This window comes from Pinus tabuliformis, chromosome 1_2 (genome assembly GCF_031772625.1).
Source record: "Pinus tabuliformis cultivar Carrire ecotype Pingquan chromosome 1_2, CPIR1, whole genome shotgun sequence".
NCBI classification, from domain to species: Eukaryota; Viridiplantae; Streptophyta; class Pinopsida; order Pinales; family Pinaceae; genus Pinus; species Pinus tabuliformis.
In genome coordinates, this window is record NC_142298.1 from 596,149,085 (window position 1) to 596,167,600 (window position 18,516).

At 34.4% G+C, this 18,516-nt stretch overlaps 1 protein-coding gene across 1 annotated transcript in view; it reads left to right on the plus strand.

The window, feature by feature from the left end:
• Positions 1-17,804, plus strand: part of LOC149207051 (uncharacterized) — a 110,676-nt gene extending 92,872 nt beyond the window's left edge. Inside the window, exon 2 of the mRNA XM_089397899.1 lies at positions 17,626-17,804. Coding sequence (XP_089254025.1) covers positions 17,626-17,804 — 179 coding nt within the window. The remainder of the gene's footprint in view (positions 1-17,625) is intronic.
• Positions 17,805-18,516: the final 712 nt, after the last annotated feature.

Consider the following 18,516-nt stretch of genomic DNA (forward strand, 5'->3'; position numbering starts at 1 on the left):
ACAAACTTGGAAGCGTCGGTGCTATACGCACAAGTACTAGTTCTTACTACAGGTTGTCACTTGGTCAGCCATCGCAAGATCACTAGGAGCTCAAGCCAACTTCTATGGATTCCAGAAAAAGCTCTATATGTGATGAAAGGAGAAAAATATTACTCTATAAATGCTACTCTAACTTCAGAAAGGAAAAAGACTGAAATGTAAAGCAAACCTAGTAAACCCTAATTAACCAACTAATCCTACTTTTGCAGAAAGCACTATGAAAACCATGAAAGGAATGACATTGCCTACTCAAGGAAGTAAACAACATCTACCTAAGCTATTTCTGGAAGTAAATAAGCAAAAAACATCTTTTTGGATTTTTATGTATTTTTATGTGAATTTGACATGCATATAATTTATTGTGTGTGAATGTGGTAGCGAATAGGTGGCATTGGAGGGTGGCTTTGGGACTTGAGAGGATGTAGGATGGTGTGGATGGGTCCTAGGAGGTCTTAGGTGGCCTTCTGGAGGATTTTCCCACACTCAGACTTCAAAAGAAAGCCTACAGGAAAATCTGTAGGAGGACACGATAAATCTACAGGAGGAAAACAGGGCAACTACAAGAGGCCTACAGGAGGAGGCAGAGAGCAGTTTTCACTGTTTTGAGGGTGTGAGAGTGGGTGGAAAAGGTGGATGAAGGTTGTGTTGAGGTACTAGGGTGCCTAGGGTCTACCAAGAATCACCAGGAGAGAGGAATATGATTGGGTTTGCTCAAGGAGAGAGGAAGAAGTTCTATGGAAAATGCAAGAAACTAAGGCAGAATTGAGGTAAGGTTTCGGTAACCTATAGAGAATGGATCAGATGGAGGATGTGATGGCTGATAATCTGACCTACTACTAGAAGAGATTTGTTGCAAAGGAATTGACAGTCAACCAATAATATCAAACAAGCAATGAAATGAGTGCATCTAGAAAAATAGAGTTTTGCATCAAACTAGTCTAAACTATGATCTATGAAAGGAAATGCTAAGAAATGTTGCAAGAAAGGAAAGCATGAAAGAAGAATATTACAAATAAAGAAGTGAGCATGATGAAGAAGATCTGAAGCAAAGAAAAACTGGACTATTAACCTATTAAAAAGCTGCAAACACTAGAAGTCCTATGAATGAGGAAAATCTATGTTTTTGGGGCAGCAAGAGGGTCTTTGCCTCAAATCATGGTTCCAAAGGGAGGAAGAGAGGCCAAGGCATTTTTTCTAGCCTTTTGAATCTTCTCTTTATCACTGCTTAACCTGCTATAGAAAGCACAAATGGAAGCAAACTACTGAATCATCAAAAGCAACCTATTCTTAACCATAATAGAAATGCATCTAATAGCAACCTAATCTACAAACTGAAATAAAACATACAAATACAAGTAAAGAGGAGCTTGGCTGCTTGGATTGGGCCCTAACCCAAGAGCTTCAGCCCTCTAAGGTGACTTAGTGCTAGCTCAAAAAGGATTCCATCTTTATTATCAAAACAATAGCAAGATTACATGAAACTGTCACAAAATAATAAGCTCGAGGTTGGAGCAGAGTTTACCTAAGAAAAAATCCAACAAAAATCTGACCCTAGTGAGTCCCTAGGCCTCTCTACTTTTACAAATAAAGCTTTTAGCAACTTCTTTAAAATCAGGGAGGTGTGGTTCCCAAAACTCGAGATAATCATTAGTCATCCTCCACTTGCTCAGCTGCCTTCTAGTGCATTATTCGGCTGCTTGTACTCCGAGATGAATGAAGGGGAATTCGAAGTTAAGAGTAATAAATGAGGGGGATTCCCTCCTATAAGTCCTCTCCTTTGTCCACTTCAATTTATTGCTGCCATTTGTCCACTGGATCCTTGACTTTGACCTTGAAATTCATCAATAATCTGCATTAAATACATGTTAGACCACATGGCATCATAACCACATGGCATCATAACTAACTCAGCTCACTCCATAAGCATAAATATAATTAGAAAATCATACAATAAGCTAAGAGAATGGTTGATTTGACTAAGTTAGGAGGTAAAATGAGCCCATATAATTACCCATTTATGAGGCTTATCATAAACCTCTTTTTTGAAGGGAAAACTTGAGCAAAGGTTTGCACATTTAGAGATTTGATCCCACTCAGCCCTTGATAGGTCCAGAGTTAAGATGCATCTAGGCTATACACACTTACACACATATATATCATTTTTTTTTATTTAACGCAATGAAAATGCTTACATAATAGAACATTTCAACATCTCTTTCGTATTGGGAGGAGCACCTCTCAACTCAAATAGTAGGCATCAAAATACTTACTTCATGATACATCTCATGTTGACAAGATTTGAAAGAAAAATCATAGAAAATTAACTAATTTATAACTTTATTTTATATTATTATTCATTATTTAAAAATGATATGTGAGCTATATATATATATATATATATATATATATATATATATATATATATATATATATATATATATATATATATATGAAGATCGTTAACCATGGAGATTCAATCTCACTTTACCATGGACACTTTTAACCTGCAAATAGGCTTTGTTACAATATCATGGTCTAATATCATAGTTTACTAATACCACATGCTCATAACTCATGTTCATATGACGTTTTTTATTAATTAATTTAATTAAAATGGTAGAAAATTATGCTCCCTTTTGAGATAAATCTCAATCTTTGATCTATCACTAGTACTAAGAATATTCTACAATATCCCTTGGTGGTTAAATCCTTAACATCCACCAAATAATTATGAATAATTAAATTACAAATTTGAAATCCCTATTTCAAAATAGGCATAGCTAAATTATTATATTTATTAATGCATGCAATGTAGCCAAAAAAACATTTCACATGTTTGAGTTTCATGTAGGAACAAACATTTGAAATAGTTGTTTCTGTTAGTCATAGTTTTTTTTCTTACTTATTATATTTCAATGTATTTCATTTTAATTTTTACTTTTCTAATGTTGAAATTTTATTTTGGTACAAGACAAGCCTAGATCCATCTTAATGAGGGAGAAAATCTCTCAAGGTGTAGACCTAAGTTTTGAGTGCAAAACTTGAGGAAAGTTTTTCACCTCTAGAGATTTGATCCCTCTCGACACTTGATAAATATGAAGTTAAGATGGATGGATTTTTTTCTTTTTCTTTTAAGAGTGGGTCAACCTTGTCATTAATATAAATAGTTGGTTTCAGGGCCATAACATGTACATTGGTCTAAATATTCAATGACTAAACTTCCTTTATATGTCCACACTATAGCTAGAGTATTATTATGGTTATTTTTTCCTACCATTCCAAAATTTAGAATTATGTCATTTCCTTACAAAAACTACCTAAGAAAATAAATAAATAAATAAATATACATATGACTGTGGGGATTCATCTAGGATTGGAAGACCATTCTGAGTCAAGTGTTCCAAGCAGCTAGTTGCTTCAGTCCTTTTTTACTTTATTTTCCTGCTGGGTGAATTTTTTTTTTTTTGGCTGCTAGCTACTCTCATTGTCATCCATGATGAATTCAATCCTATTGTTGAAGCTCTCTTTAATTTTAGACACTTTTTCCCATAAGTTCCAAATCAATGCAAATCTCAGTCTAGAACATCTCTACCTTACTATGCAGTAATTTGAATTTGGTGTTCAGTAAGAGCTAATAAGTCTCCCTCTCCTTAGCTTCTACAAATCCTATATGGTTCAAATTCGCCAGCAGCCCTTGGAGTGACTCCAACAACTTGGATAGGAGTTGACCCAAATATGTCTAGCCCACCTCACAAGATGATGTCCTAAGCTCCATCATGGAGGGGAGATGCCTTCCCACTCTATGAATGTCAAAATATGGCAATCATCGTTGGTCATAGAGGGAGATGCTTATCAATATGACGTGTTGCGTGTAATAAGAGTAAATTTGTGCCATATATATCATCTACTACATCTAATCTACTATCCTGAAGAATTGAATTTCCTTGTGTGTAAACCCATGTCTGAATCCTCACTAATTTTTTAATTTCATTTAAATGATACACTAGAGGGATAGTTTCATAATGCATTAATGAGCCCAAGATGTTGATCACTTGTGTGAGATGATTCCCTCCTTTAATTCTAAAAGTTTGAGACCTCCCTTGCCTGCATGTTGTTTCCTCCTTTTACCTATTATTGATCCAAAAAGAATAGGGCTTCAAGTTCCTTAGTGTTCAAAGACAAAGAGTTATTTTTTGCCACCTATCCCTTCTTACATGCGTTGAAGTATTATCTAAAATTCACTTGCTAGGAGAAGAACTTCCTTGATCAGATCACTTGTTGATAATTTGAACCATGTTTTGACTATGTAAATCTTTAAAATTAAAATGCTCACACTTCATGTTATACAATTTAGGAAATGAGTGAGTTCAAAACAAAATAATTCACTTCTAATTCCCCTTGATCCATAGTAGATTCTTTGTTTTCCATGGAGTCAACTTTTTCATTTAAACTTCTAAAGACATGAAATAATTATATTTGCTCAAATATCAAAATTTGCAAAGAAATTCTTTGTATAATTAAGGGGATAGTTGATTGTGCAAACCTTTGGCTTTCCAAACCTGTCAAGTTACTATCATTGAGTTCTCAAGCAAAAGGATTTTAGTAATCTTCTTTTCAATTGCTATTTCTAGACCCCTCTGTTGGGTCGTTAATATACCATTATTATTGTCACTTTTGAACGCTTATTCCACCCATTTCTACCATTCTTCATCACGTCATTTATCATAATTTATCATATAATTCTATTTTACAATGATTTATGCTCTTATGTAAAAATATTATTTATTCTCCTTTATTTCTAATAAATTGATGATTATGCATGATTTTATCAATGAAAGTTTAATAAATTGGTTATAACATTATTCACCATTTTTAGCCTCCAAGATAATTTCCAGATTGAAGATTTGATCATTAAAAGTGCTAACTCAGAAATGTGTTGGAATACGAAGTGACAGTTTTGCGGTTGAGATTTTGAGCAAATGAAGATGAATCTTGAAAATCTAGAACATGGGTTTTGTCCAGAATGGACCAAATTAACTTTAGTAAACAAACGGCTTGCCAAAATTCAGCTTGTATTGAGAGAAACACAGGGTTCTTTGAGCACGATTTTCTCGAATTCGCTATGTGGCCGCTTTCCAAATCTCAGCTGCAAAGCCAAATTCGTCTTGCTCTTGTTGAGAGATGGATGGAAATATATCTTCTTGTTGATCAATTGGTTGGAAACAATCCAATTTTGTAATAGAATCATGTTGTAATTATCTCTGTTGTAACTTCTCTCTGATCTCTCTCTATTTAAATGAAAATAGAGATTAGGGAGGGGGATGGAAAAATGATAGAATTGAGGATTTAGAATTAGAGATTTAGAATTAAGAATTCATGATAGGATAGGAGGAAGAAAGGATTGTTTCATGCTGTAAGTCTCAAAGCTTTAGCTGTTGTAATGATTTCACCATTTGATGATTAATACATGATTTGGGAGTTGTTGTTCATTCTTCTCATCTGAAGTAGCCCAGTAGCATCTGCTGGCGGCTAAGGGCCCAACCTCTGGTGGAGTACGCTGCTGCTGTATCATATCTTTATGATTCATGTGTGGTTTGATTTCTTTCATTTAATCTGTTTAGTAATCTGACGCCCTTTACTGTTTTACATATCAGCGCTGTTATATATACTTGATTAGAGACTATCGTCTGCAACAGGAATGCTATGTTATCATTTTAACTTTGTATCACATTGCTGTTCTTTTTTATAGTTGATATAGCATTGTTGTTCCTTATAGATTATCATTCGATTACAGATTAGCTGCGTTGTATGTTCCTAAATCGGTACAACTGTATGATGTATTCTTAAATTGCGACTGTTGTTTATTTGGGATTGCTGTTCCATTACAATTGTTGTTGCTTTATAGCTGTGATTCATGCACATTGTATCGAAACTGATATTACTATTCCTTTTAATGATAAGTGTGTTGCGTGCTTGATTTGGGTTGTTGTACATTCAGATTTAATCTGTTGTTCTATTTCCGTGTGCTGTCCGATTTATTCTTAAAGTAAAGATTGCTATTAATTTGGATTTGTTGTTGTTTATTTCCATTAATTAGAGTTTGTTGTTTAGATTCCTTTAATTACAGTTTGCTACCCATTTACTTTGTTGTTCATTTCTGTTGATTAATTGCAATAGTTTGCTTTTAAATAGTTTTCCTAGTTTACTTTCAATGACAGCTTTAGTTCAATTTCTATTTCCTTTTAATTGCTTTAAAGCAGGACTGTCAACTGTAGAGAACATTGGTTATTGCTTCCCCGTTCCCAGATTGATTGTCTTATTCCGGTTTGATTTCAATTGCATAAATATCTAGAGGAATGAGTTATTGCTACTGTATCCTCGATTGATGGTTGTCTGAGTGAATGATTTAGTTTAGAACAGTTCAGTTTTCTTGTTGTTCCAATTAGATTTTATTTCCAGCTTTCATTTACATTTGGATTTTAAGCACTATACTGCAAAACATTACTCTTGAGTAAATAGCCGCCTCAGACTGAGTACACTCTTGAAATAAAAAGTCGTCCCTGGGTTAATAATTAATGTGAAGGTAATTAGGAGTTAAAAAGAAACCTTTTTATCGCTCGTCATTTTGGCGTCGTTGCCAGGGAGAGTGTAGCCATTTTTAAAAGAGTAGTGTGCATCCGATGAGTGTCTGTTAGGAAAGAATTGGGTATTAAAAACGAAAGGTAAGAACCTACGTACACAGCATGTAAAAGCCCTACTCCCTCACCCGCTTTTCAATAGAACTGTTAAAGAACTTAGAGTAGAAATAGATGTTTGAATTTTTGTGTGAATGACTAGAAAAAAGATAGAAATTTGTAAAAACGAATCACGTGATTTCACTCAAGTGGCGATGTAAGCACCACCCATTTCACTAACTAATTGACAAGAACATTTGAAGAAGGAGCCTCGAAGAAACACTTGAAGAACATCTTCTATTATGATAAGAAATGGCTCACATTTTTACTTTTGAATTTCCTATCAGAGATCTAGGAGGAGTGACAGAAATGCACATAATTCCCCCATCTTTACCAAATTTTCATGGTTTAGCAAATGAAGATCCAGATACATTCTTATTTGAGTTCGAAATACTTTGTAGAGGATATGATTATTGTACTAATGATCAAAGATTGAAAGTGTTTCCTCTTACTCTAAAAAGAGCAGCTCTCCAATGGTTCATGAGCCTAGGTGGGAATTGCATCCAATCATGGGAGGACATGAAGAACATATTCTTGAAGAAGTACCAAGACTATTGCAAATCCAATGAAGATATTTTCGGTATGATACAAGGGGAAGATGAAAGTTTGGAGGACTATGTAGATCGATTTCAATACAACCTTCAAAAATCAAAATATAAGCATTTGGAAAAAGACTTAAAAACACTTCTTCTTAAAGGAATCAAAGATAAATTTTTAGAACTCTTAAATATGATAGGAAAAGGTGATGTTTTTTAGTTGTCATATGATGATGTTTGTGAATTGTGCATAAGGTATTCAAGAGGAATCTCCAAGGCTGATAAGAATTCTAGAGATGTTTGTTCTTTCTTTTCCAAATCTGCTACAAGAATAGGAGACATAAGAGCTGAAATCAATGCTTTATTTGAAAATTTTAAAGTTGATTTTATTAGCTCTCTAAATGAAAAATTGGATGTTTTGCAAGTTCATAAAAACCAAGAATTTGATGAAGTGTTTTTTACTCATGACCAAAAGGAGCATACCATAGATGGTTGTTCTTCCTTATCTAATTTGGAAGTGGCATATCAAATAGATGGGGAAGTTGCAACAAGGTCAATAGGTATGGTTCAAAACACTTCTTCTCCATTCTCTTACTTGCATAATCCATTATGGAATACTAATGTGTTAGGGCAGCCATGTCAATTTCAATATAACCACCACCAATCTTGTCTACAAGTTTGGCATGGTTCACCTTATGATTGCATGACTACTCTCCCTCATCTTGTAGCACAAACATATTCTCCATATTCTTCACCAGCCCTTCCGCAATATCCTACTTGCATATCAAATTTATCCACTCAACCCAACCAACCACATCATCACAATGCTCCATTCTTTACACATTTTCCTGCTCAACTAATTCCACACCCTCACCACAATAAACCAGTACAACATGCTTACAATGTTGAACTGCCAAATTTACCCACCCTTCCCACCCATTCTATGTCACATGCGCCATTAGAGAAAACTTACAATGAGATTCAAAATGTTTTAAATTCAAAAATTGTAGAAGTTATGGAAGAAAATGAGGTTTCTTATAGTATGTATCAACAAGCTATTTTAAAAGCTCAAGAACTTCATGATTTGATGGATATGAGAAATCAAGAAAGTAACAGATACATTGAAGATTCGTTTCACTCCATCATTTGTTTGCAACATCACTCTATGCTTCAACAATTTTTGATACCATTTTTTCAAGGGAAGTTGGCTTCTCATACCCTAATTTTCATTAATATGTATTTTTCAAATTTGGGTATGTGTATACGTGACGCCTTATTTCAAAAATGGATCCACTGGAAGTACTCATATACGTAGTCATATTCATTTTTCAAATCAAAATAGGTTAGTGTAGAAAACAAAATAAATAAGGGAATAAATAAATGCATTTTGTTGTTTTATGTAAAATTAGTTGTTTTTTGTTACAACATGCTATGCAAATCAACATTGGTGATAATTTTTTAATTAATTTGTGTATGTAGATGATTTATAATGGAAATAATAGTTCTAAAAACACTCATATTCACTTTTATCACCAATTTGAAAAAACTGCTTCAATATCATATTTTTTTTGGCTTGTGGGCTTGATGGAATTTTTGCAAAAAATAGTCGGGACAGTCATGTTTTGAGCGGCCAAAAGGGAATATTTTTAAAACCTGTTTCTATACTAAGTAGCCCTTGATGTATACTTTCCAATCTAATTTGAATCACTCAATTTGGATTTGAAATGAAAAAGTTAGAACCAAAACATTAACAGGGTGTCTAGCGGGCAGCTCAGGAACAGAGTTGGAATAGTTAGTTTTTGGAAGCCTAAATGAATGAATTTTTAAAACCTGTTACTATGGTAGATTTCCCTATGAATATAGTTTCCAATGAAATTTGAATCACTTATTTTCGATGTCGTATGGGAAAGTTATGATCAAAATACTGACTGTCTATCTTAAATCAGCACTCTTAAAACTCTGTCTTTCCGGTTGTTCCTTACAATATTTGACCTATCAATTCTTCTTGTCTTCAAAACTTGTTTCTATTGGAGATAAATAAATGAATCTATTTTCATTTCCAATTTGAATCATTCGAATCTGACATCAAACGAAAAGTTACGCTTGAAATATCAACTGTTGGTATAAGCCAGGTAATCGACAATGACTCTATTATGCAGGTTGTTCTAACTAAAATTGACATATCAGATCAGTGAATCTTCAAAACCTATTTCTATTGGAGATAAACCTTTGAATTAGCTCTCATTTGGCTTTGGAATCACTCAATTTTGACGAAAAACAAAGAAGTTGTGATTAAACACTGCAGGTTAGCATGATTGGCCACTGCTCTCCCGCAAGTAACAAATAAATTTTACTTTGTTATTTTCTCCGTGGATTTGTTCTACAGAGTAACTACTTGTTAGTTTTTTGCATAATTCTTGGATTAGGTGAGCCCGCGCACCTCTCTTTCTCCATGATTTAACGTTTTATTGCAGGTAGATACTCGTTTTTTGCAGGTCTTGGGAAAATAAAGAAGGTCAAATTATGGATGAGTGATTTTTGAAAGAAATTTTAAATGAAACAAACGAATTTCATCTAACTCATTACCCAACAGATTCATAATAGAAGAAATGAAGAATTGATTTCCATTTCAAGATTCATGTCTTATTACTACTGCCAAAACATTTTTCAAAGAGATCATTTTTTTTTACATAACATCATAGCTGTTGTAACTTAATTCACTTATTTACATACTGTTTTTTAAATAAAATGTTGTTTCCTTTCTGATTTCTCTTATATTTTGTGTTTCAGGTGTTGCTTCATTCAAATTGTAACATATCTTCAGCATCAATGCCATGAACATCTAATTTGTTTTTTTGCATGCTTGCATTTTATGATTGTCCATTTTGCTGTTCCTTTTTCACGTTTTACTGTTCATTTCCGAAATATAGCAGCACGTTTTGTTGTTTCTTTTTGAAATGGAATAACACTTCTGCACTTTCACATTTTGCTGTTCCTTTTCAAATGGAACAACACTTCTGCACTTTTCATTTTTGTTGTTCCTTTTCCAAAGGAACGACACTTTTCATTTTTTTTGTTCCTTTTCCAAAGGAACGACACTTTTTCATTTTTGTTGTTCCTTTTCCAAAGGAATGACACTTGCATTTTTGTTTTTCCTTTTCCAAAGGAACGACACTTTTCATTTTTGTTGTTCCTTTTCCAAAGGAATGGCACTTGCGTTTTTTTTGTTCCTTTTTCAAAGGAACAACAGTTTTCATTTTTGCTGTTCCTTTTCCAAAGGAACGACACTTGCGTTTTTGCTGTTACTTTTCCAAATGAACGACACTTTTCATTTTTGTTGTTCCTTTTCCAAAGGAACGACACTTGCATTTTTGCTGTTCCTTTTCCAAAGGAATGACACTTTTCATTTTTGTTGTTCCTTTTCCAAAGGAACGGCACTTGCGTTTTTGTTGTTCCTTTTCCAAAGGAACGACACTTTTCATTTTTGTGGTTCCTTTTCCAAAGGAACGACGCTTGCATTTTCACTGTTCCTTTTCCAAAGGAATGACACTTTTCATTTTTGTTGTTCCTTTTCCAAAGGAATGACACTTTTCATTTTTGTTGTTCCTTTTCCAAAGGAACGACACTTGCATTTTTTGCTGTTCCTTTTCCAAAGGAACGACACTTTTGATTTTTGCTGTTCCTTTTCCAAAGGAATGACACTTGCGTTTTTGTTGTTCCTTTTCCAAAGGAATGACACTTTTCATTTTTGCTGTTCCTTTTCCAAAGGAATGGCACTTGCATTTTTGCTGTTCCTTTTCTAAATGAATGGCACTTTTAGTTTTTGCTGTTCCTTTTTCCAAAGGAACGACATTTGCATTTTCACACTTTTTTATGTGTATTTTTGGTTTTTGGTGTGCATTTCCTTTGTTGTTCCCTACACGAAACACCACTTTTTGAGTGTTTTTGTTGTTCCTTCAAAAGAGCAACCCTTTGGGAGTATTTTTGAGAGCAACCTTTTCTTCCTCTTGTGGGATTATTCCTAGTTCATCTCAACCACATTTTACTGATTCCCCTTCATGGCATGAAGTACACTATTTTTATGAGGACAAGAATTATGGATTCTATTGAAGCAAGTTAATATCATTCACGTTATGATGTTTAACAAGACAGCTCCTTGATGATAGATTATTTTCAAAAGGGACACAATTATTTATATACTACTTTACTGCATTGTTTTCTGTTGAACATGATATTGATTGATCATCTTAATACCATGCTGGTTCCACCCTTCTGGATTATAATCTTCTCTGTCTATAATAAATGAGATTATGGGTATATTTTTCTATTGACATGTTCAACTTCTTCCACCATCCCTGCTCTTAAGGAGTACTGAGCCTCCCTCTTTTTATCATAAAAATGTGTAATAATAACAAAATTTTGTTCGCAGATGGAGGATAGGGGGTCTCATTACGAGCCAGCCTACCATGTTCATAAGGTTGTAACAAAGTGACATTCCCATTATGGCCACCACACCAGGGTTATGATCCATTGGATAGCCAAATATCCTTGGAACAGGAGGTCTCATCACGAGCCGACCTGATCACTTTTGCTACACCCCAGTGAATGGCAGTGTGGTTATCTGGTTACCACACCAGCACATTGATCTCTTCTGTAGAACAACACTGTACCTCTCCATTTATAAATTGAGGATCCTGGCTCATATGGGTTAAAAAGCAACCCTGCCGAGGCTATGGATGCCTGCTGGCAGCAGAGGCTCTGCTTATGGTATTGAAGTTATATCTTATCATCAATTATTACTATAATACCCTTTTTTTATTTTTTATTTTTATCAGAGAAGTTATTTCCTTAATTTTCCCTGTTTTGAACCTTTATGCATGAGAAATTGTTTTCAGATCAATCACATCATTTTCAGGTAGAATGTTGTCAGTCAAGCATATTTTTGGCATATTGCTATCCTTTTTCTCTTTTTTCATAACTTATCATCAATCCAAAGCGTCCTATCTCTTATTCATAACTATCTTTACACACTCTACTCTCACTAAAACCATAACTCCCGCTGTCCTATCATTGATATGTGTACTATGCTTCATTCACTGCTATATCGTTCATTCCCTTGCCTTGCCATCGGCACAACACCTCTCATATGCCTTATGGTCATGGAATTCCTTTTCCAATTGGAGGGGGGAATGTATGCATTATGGGATTGCATGTGATATGATTACTGCACTTTGCCATCACTTGTTGATATGCCAAAATATTAGTATTGCATGTATACATAAGTTTTTCTGATTGAAATTTTTGCATGCATCTTATCTGTTGCTATTCAAAACTAACACTATGGATTCAAGAACATTGTATGCCAAATAGTGCTTTGTTTACAGGAGAACAACAAGTCTGCGCAGAATTCTATTTACATCATGATCACACTATTGCAACTAACAGAAGAGGCTTGCGAATGTGAACAATTCTTCAGACATGATGTGCTTACCTGGATTCCACCTTTTGCATCACTTTCAGCACCAACTCTGTCTACATTAGCTTCAACAAATGCCAGTCCATATATGTCATTCCACAATTTTTGGAGGTAAAACTTGAGATAAAATCGCATAATTTTTTGATTTATTACGAATTTAGGAGGATTTCATAAAAATCCATTTTGAGCATTATTTATCATCCTTCAGTCCACATTTGTACCACTTCCCATTTTTCAGCGACATATCATCTTTCAGTTTGGGGGAGTGTTGCTTTCATTCATTTCTTCCTTATAACTATGTTATTCATATTCTTTATCATCCATTGCTATTCTTATTCCTTCACAACACCTCCTTTATTCCATGTTGTTTTACACCAAGCATAGAATTCAACAGCTGGTAGCAACCACCTCTATTTGTCTTCTAGCATTGCATGAGGACATGCTAACTCTTCAGAGAGGGGGAGGAATTGCTACGCATGATGGATGTTTTCTACTTTCTTCCTCATTTACGGCATACAATTTCATTTTTACACAATGCAGAAATTGATTTCCATAATATGAACTCAATTCTTGTGATTTTTGGAAAACACAGATGTATCATTAATACAAATCCAGACAATTTCAAGATAAATTAGTTCATAAAATTTCGGAAATAATGCACTCTCACCTACAACCATTTTGTTAATATCTCATGATCCGTGCATCAAAATGATCTGATTTTTGGATCATAGAAGCATTAATATAGCAGAAATCTACTTGCACAATTTCAACAAAATCTGGTTTGTAGTTTTTGGGAAAATGGTTAATGAAGGTTGTTGTCACTTATATCATATTTTGTTGCAACTTCATTGTTATGCCTTTATCAAGATTGCTAAAATTGAATATTTATTAATTGAGGAAGAATTCATTTGTCCTATCCATTTCATGCGTTGGGATGAGCCAATTTTTTTATTGCTTGGTCAACACATGGGTTTTGTCTTTGGGTTGCATGAGGACATGCAACATATTGAGTGTGGGGGTATGTTGGGTCGTTAATATACCATTATTATTGTCACTTTTGAATGCTTATTCCACCCATTTCTACCATTCTTCATCACGTCATTTATCATAATTTATCATATAATTCCATTTTACAATGATTTATGCTCTTATGTAAAAATATTATTTATTCTCCTTTATTTCTAATAAATTGATGATTATGCATGATTTTATCAATGAAAGTTTAATAAAATGGTTATAACATTATTCACCTTTTTCAGCCTCCAAGATAATTTCCAGATTGAAGATTTGATCATTAAAAGTGCCAACTCAGAAATGTGCTGGAATAAGAAGTGACAGTTTTGTGGTTGAGATTATGAGCAAATGAAGATGAATCTTGAAAATCTAGAACATGGGTTTTGTCCAGAAAGGACCAAATTAACTTTTCCAAAGAACAGTTTGCCGAAATTCAGCTTGTATTGAGAGAAACGCAGGGTCCTTTGAGCACGATTTTCTCGGATTCGCTGTGTGGCCACTTTCCAAATCTCAGCTGCAAAGCCAAATTCGTCTTGCTTCTGTTGAGAGATGGATGGAAATATATCTTCTTGTTGATAAATTGGTTGGAAACAATCCAATTTTTTAATAGAATCATGTTGTAATTATCTTTGTTGTAACTTCTCTCTGATCTCTCTCTATTTAAATGAAAACATTGATCAGAGAGGGGGATGGAAAAATGATAGAATTGAGGATATAGAATTAGAGATTTAGAATTAAGAATTCATGATAGGATAGGAGGAAGAAAGGATTGTTTCATGCTGTAAGTTTCAAAGCTTTAGCTGTTGTAATGATTTCACCATTTGATGATTAATACATGATTTGGGAGTTGTTGTTCATTCTTCTCATCTGAAGTAGCCCAGCAGCATCCGCTGGTGGCTAAGGGCCCAGCCTCTGGTGGAGTACGCTGCTGCTGTATCATATCTTTATGATTCATGTGGGGTTTGATTTCTTTCATTTAATCTGTTTAGTAATCTGACGCCCTTTACTGTTTTACATATCAACGTTGTTATATATACTTGATTGGATACTATCGTTATCTGCAACAGGAATGCTATGTTATCATTTTAACTTTGTATCACATTGCTGTTTTTTTTTTTATTGTTGATATAACATTTATGTTCCTTACAGATTATCACTCGATTACAGATTAACCGCGTTGTATGTTCCTAAATCCGTACAACTGTATGATGTATTCTTAAATTGTGATTGTTGTTTATTCGGGATTGCTGTTCCGTTACAATTGTTGTTCCTTTATAGTTGTGATTCATGCATATTGTATCGAAACTCATATTACTATTCCTTTTAATGATAAGTGTGTTGCGTGCTTGATTTGGGTTGTTGTACATTCAGATTTAATCTGCTGTTCTATTTCCGTGTGCTGTCTGATTTATTCTTAAAGTAAAGATTGCTATTAATTTGGCTTTGTTGTTGTTCATTTCCATTAATTAGAGTTTGTTGTTCAGATTCCTTTAATTACAGTTTGCTACCCATTTACTTTGTTGTTCATTTCTGTTGATTAATTGCAATAGTTTGCTTTTAAAGAGTTTTCCTAGTTTACTTTCAATGGCAGCTTTAGTTCAATTTCTATTTCCTTTTAATTACTTTAAAGCAGGACTGCCAACTGTAGAGAACATTGGTTATTGCTTCCTAGTTCCCAGATTGATTGTCTTGTTCCAGTTTGATTTCAATTGCATCAATATCTAGAGGAATGAGTTATTGCTACAGTATCCTCGATTGATGGTTGTTTGAATGAATGATTTAGTTTAGAACATTTCAGTTTTCTTGCTGTTCCAATTAGATTTTGTTTCCATCTTTCATTTACTTTTGGATTTTAAGCACTATACTGCATAACATTACTCTTGAGTAAATAACCGCTTCAGACTGAGTACACTCTTGAAATAAAAAGTCATCCCTGGGTTGATAATTAATTTGAAGGTAATTAGGAGTTAAAAAGACACCTTTTTATCGCTCGACACCCTCCATTGAGCAAGATATTCTACTTGATTATTAATTACTACTCCCAAACCCCAAGCATATTGATACTCTATTTTATCGTTGTGTCAAAGAATAACCCATCTCACTCCTACCACCCCTAAATGGTTTAATTATAAATAATCAATAATAATTAATATTATTTTTTATTTCTATAATTTTGTTTTTTTTTAATTTCATATTTTTTAATCTTTATCATGTAGGAAAATGTAACCATTTTCGGTCTTCAAATTATATAATGGACTATATAACTATATATATCTAGTTATATATAGTTTATGTTTCATTATATAGTCACACACACACAGATATATATATATATATATATAACAAAAAAATCTCCTTTTCGATCTTTAATTGTAAAGCGAATATTTAATTTAAGTAGTTATTTTTAAACTAATTGTACTATATTTATTATTAAAATAAAATAAAATACAAATTAATTTAAATTTAAATAATAAAATAAAATAAAATTTCTTATTTGATTAATAGAGGTTATAGTTTAGGTTGTTTTATGTTTTGGAGTTTCTTTGGCATATCTTTTATTAAATTTATTAGAAATTTAAAATGCAATTTAAATAACAAAAAATAAAATATTTTGAAAATTTATTTCACTAAATTCCTATGAAAAAACTTCACAACATAAAATAATTATAAAATAAAGTTTTTACCATTCAAAATTAGAAAAAAATCATAATAAACATCCTACCATTGCAACTATTGAAAACTTATCCTTGATGAAAAGAAATGAAAATTTATAACCTAAATTATATAGTTTTTTGAGGGTTTTCTATGTTGGTTTTTTTTTATTTTCAAAGGCTTTCTTGGTGGTTTCCATGGTTTTTTTGTGGTTTTCATGGTGGGTTTTCATTTCAAGTTAAATTTTTTTGTTATAATAAAAAATAATTCAAACAGAGAAAAAATAATAGGAAACCTACCTTGGTGATCCAGATTTAAACAGGAACGCAACAAATTACATATATAACCATAAATACAGGGATGCAACAGAAATAATACTTCATTTCATTAATGTAAAATACTAAAATATCCTTACAAATAGAAATGGAAATAAACCAGCTAGGGCAATGGTATCTTATCTCTGAGAAGAGATGTGGCGACTACATGCCTCTGAACTATTTTACAATGAGGCTTGAAGGCCTATTTATTGTTGAGAAACAATGGAAAAGCCTAAATATCCAAAAACCTAAGCCTAGGAGTTGAAGCACCAAACTATGAGCCTCGTTTTGGGTAAATTGGTACATCAACTTCCTCGGGTCGTAACTTTGGCATACGATCTCTATTTGACGTGCACAATACCTCGTTAGAAATATCTATCCGAGGAATACAACTTTGGGATGAGAGACATCAGACCATGGACCCATCTTGCTCCCAGGTTTCCCAAAAAACATCGTTTAGGGCCTGAAAACAACTTCGAAAGTTTAGGAGCCAAAAAAGTGTCAAAAATAGAAAATTGTGCTAGAATTAAGGAAACTGAAAAACGGAAAGTGACAATTGTGGGGGTCCAAGTGGGATAGGTGGGTGGCCACCAACATCCACATGGATAAGATCTGAAGTAGATCCATAGAAGACTATCAAATAAACCATGACTATATCAGGTCGGGACAAATCTCTAAAGAATCCAAAACAACGATCAAAAACACCCTTGAACTAGTTGCAATGGCAGCCAGCGTGGAATGATGAGGACCTCGGTCAAAGCGCGCTGACCGAGGCCCATGGAGACTACGCTGGAGGTCAAAGTAGCCCCCGGGAGCCCCAGATAGGGAAAAGAAGGTGGTTTTTAATGCACGATTAGCGCTTAGCGCTAATTACGCATCGCTGGGCGAGCAGGGCTGTGAAGGAAAAGCTCGAGCACTCGGTCACGTTGGGAACTGGAGAACCACAGGCGGAAAAAGAAAAAAGTTCCAAACGTACAAAGGTGGGACCCGTGCTCTAGAAACTGGCAGCATTGATCGGGGTGCCCTCAAACGGTAAGAGGTTTTGGACGATAGCGGAGCGATTCCATTCATCGATCGACGCGTGGCAAGCGGAGGTGAAAGAAAATTGTCATTAATCATGCACTATCGGTCAAGCAAGTCAATCGCCCGAAACGTGCGTATGGCGTCAGATCTGGAGGCCCCAGATTGGACGGCTATGATCGTCCCTGAAGGAGGAAGCGGAATTGATGAAGGAATACGCCACATTTTAGAAGGATTTGGAATCCGTTTGACTGCATCCACGACGTAACTAAAGAAACAAACCGATGAAGCATGCTTGCATCATTTAGAGGAGGATGTGTGGCCACTTCATGAGCGCTGACGATGACGATGAACAGGGAACTCCAAGCACAGCTGCAGAAGGTGAATCGACAGAGGCGGAAGAGGAACCGAACAGGCATTGGAACGAATGGATAAAAGCCATGAACAAAGACAGAATACACAGTTAGAGTCAGTTAGTGAACCCCGAGAGGAGGACTGAACACTAAGAGACAAAAACTAGAGAAGAAGGCAGTAAAGCAAAGCAGCAGAAGACAGAGGGCCGAGCTGACCAAAGGCAGTGTTGAGCACGAGAGAGCTTAAGAGATTCAAGCCATCCCATAGAGGATTCTGTCCGGACTGAGCACCACATTTGGCTTTTTCCACTGTAGACCAGAAGGTCACAGAGTTGGTAGGAATAAGAAGAGTTTGTGCACTCCAGTGGCTTGGGG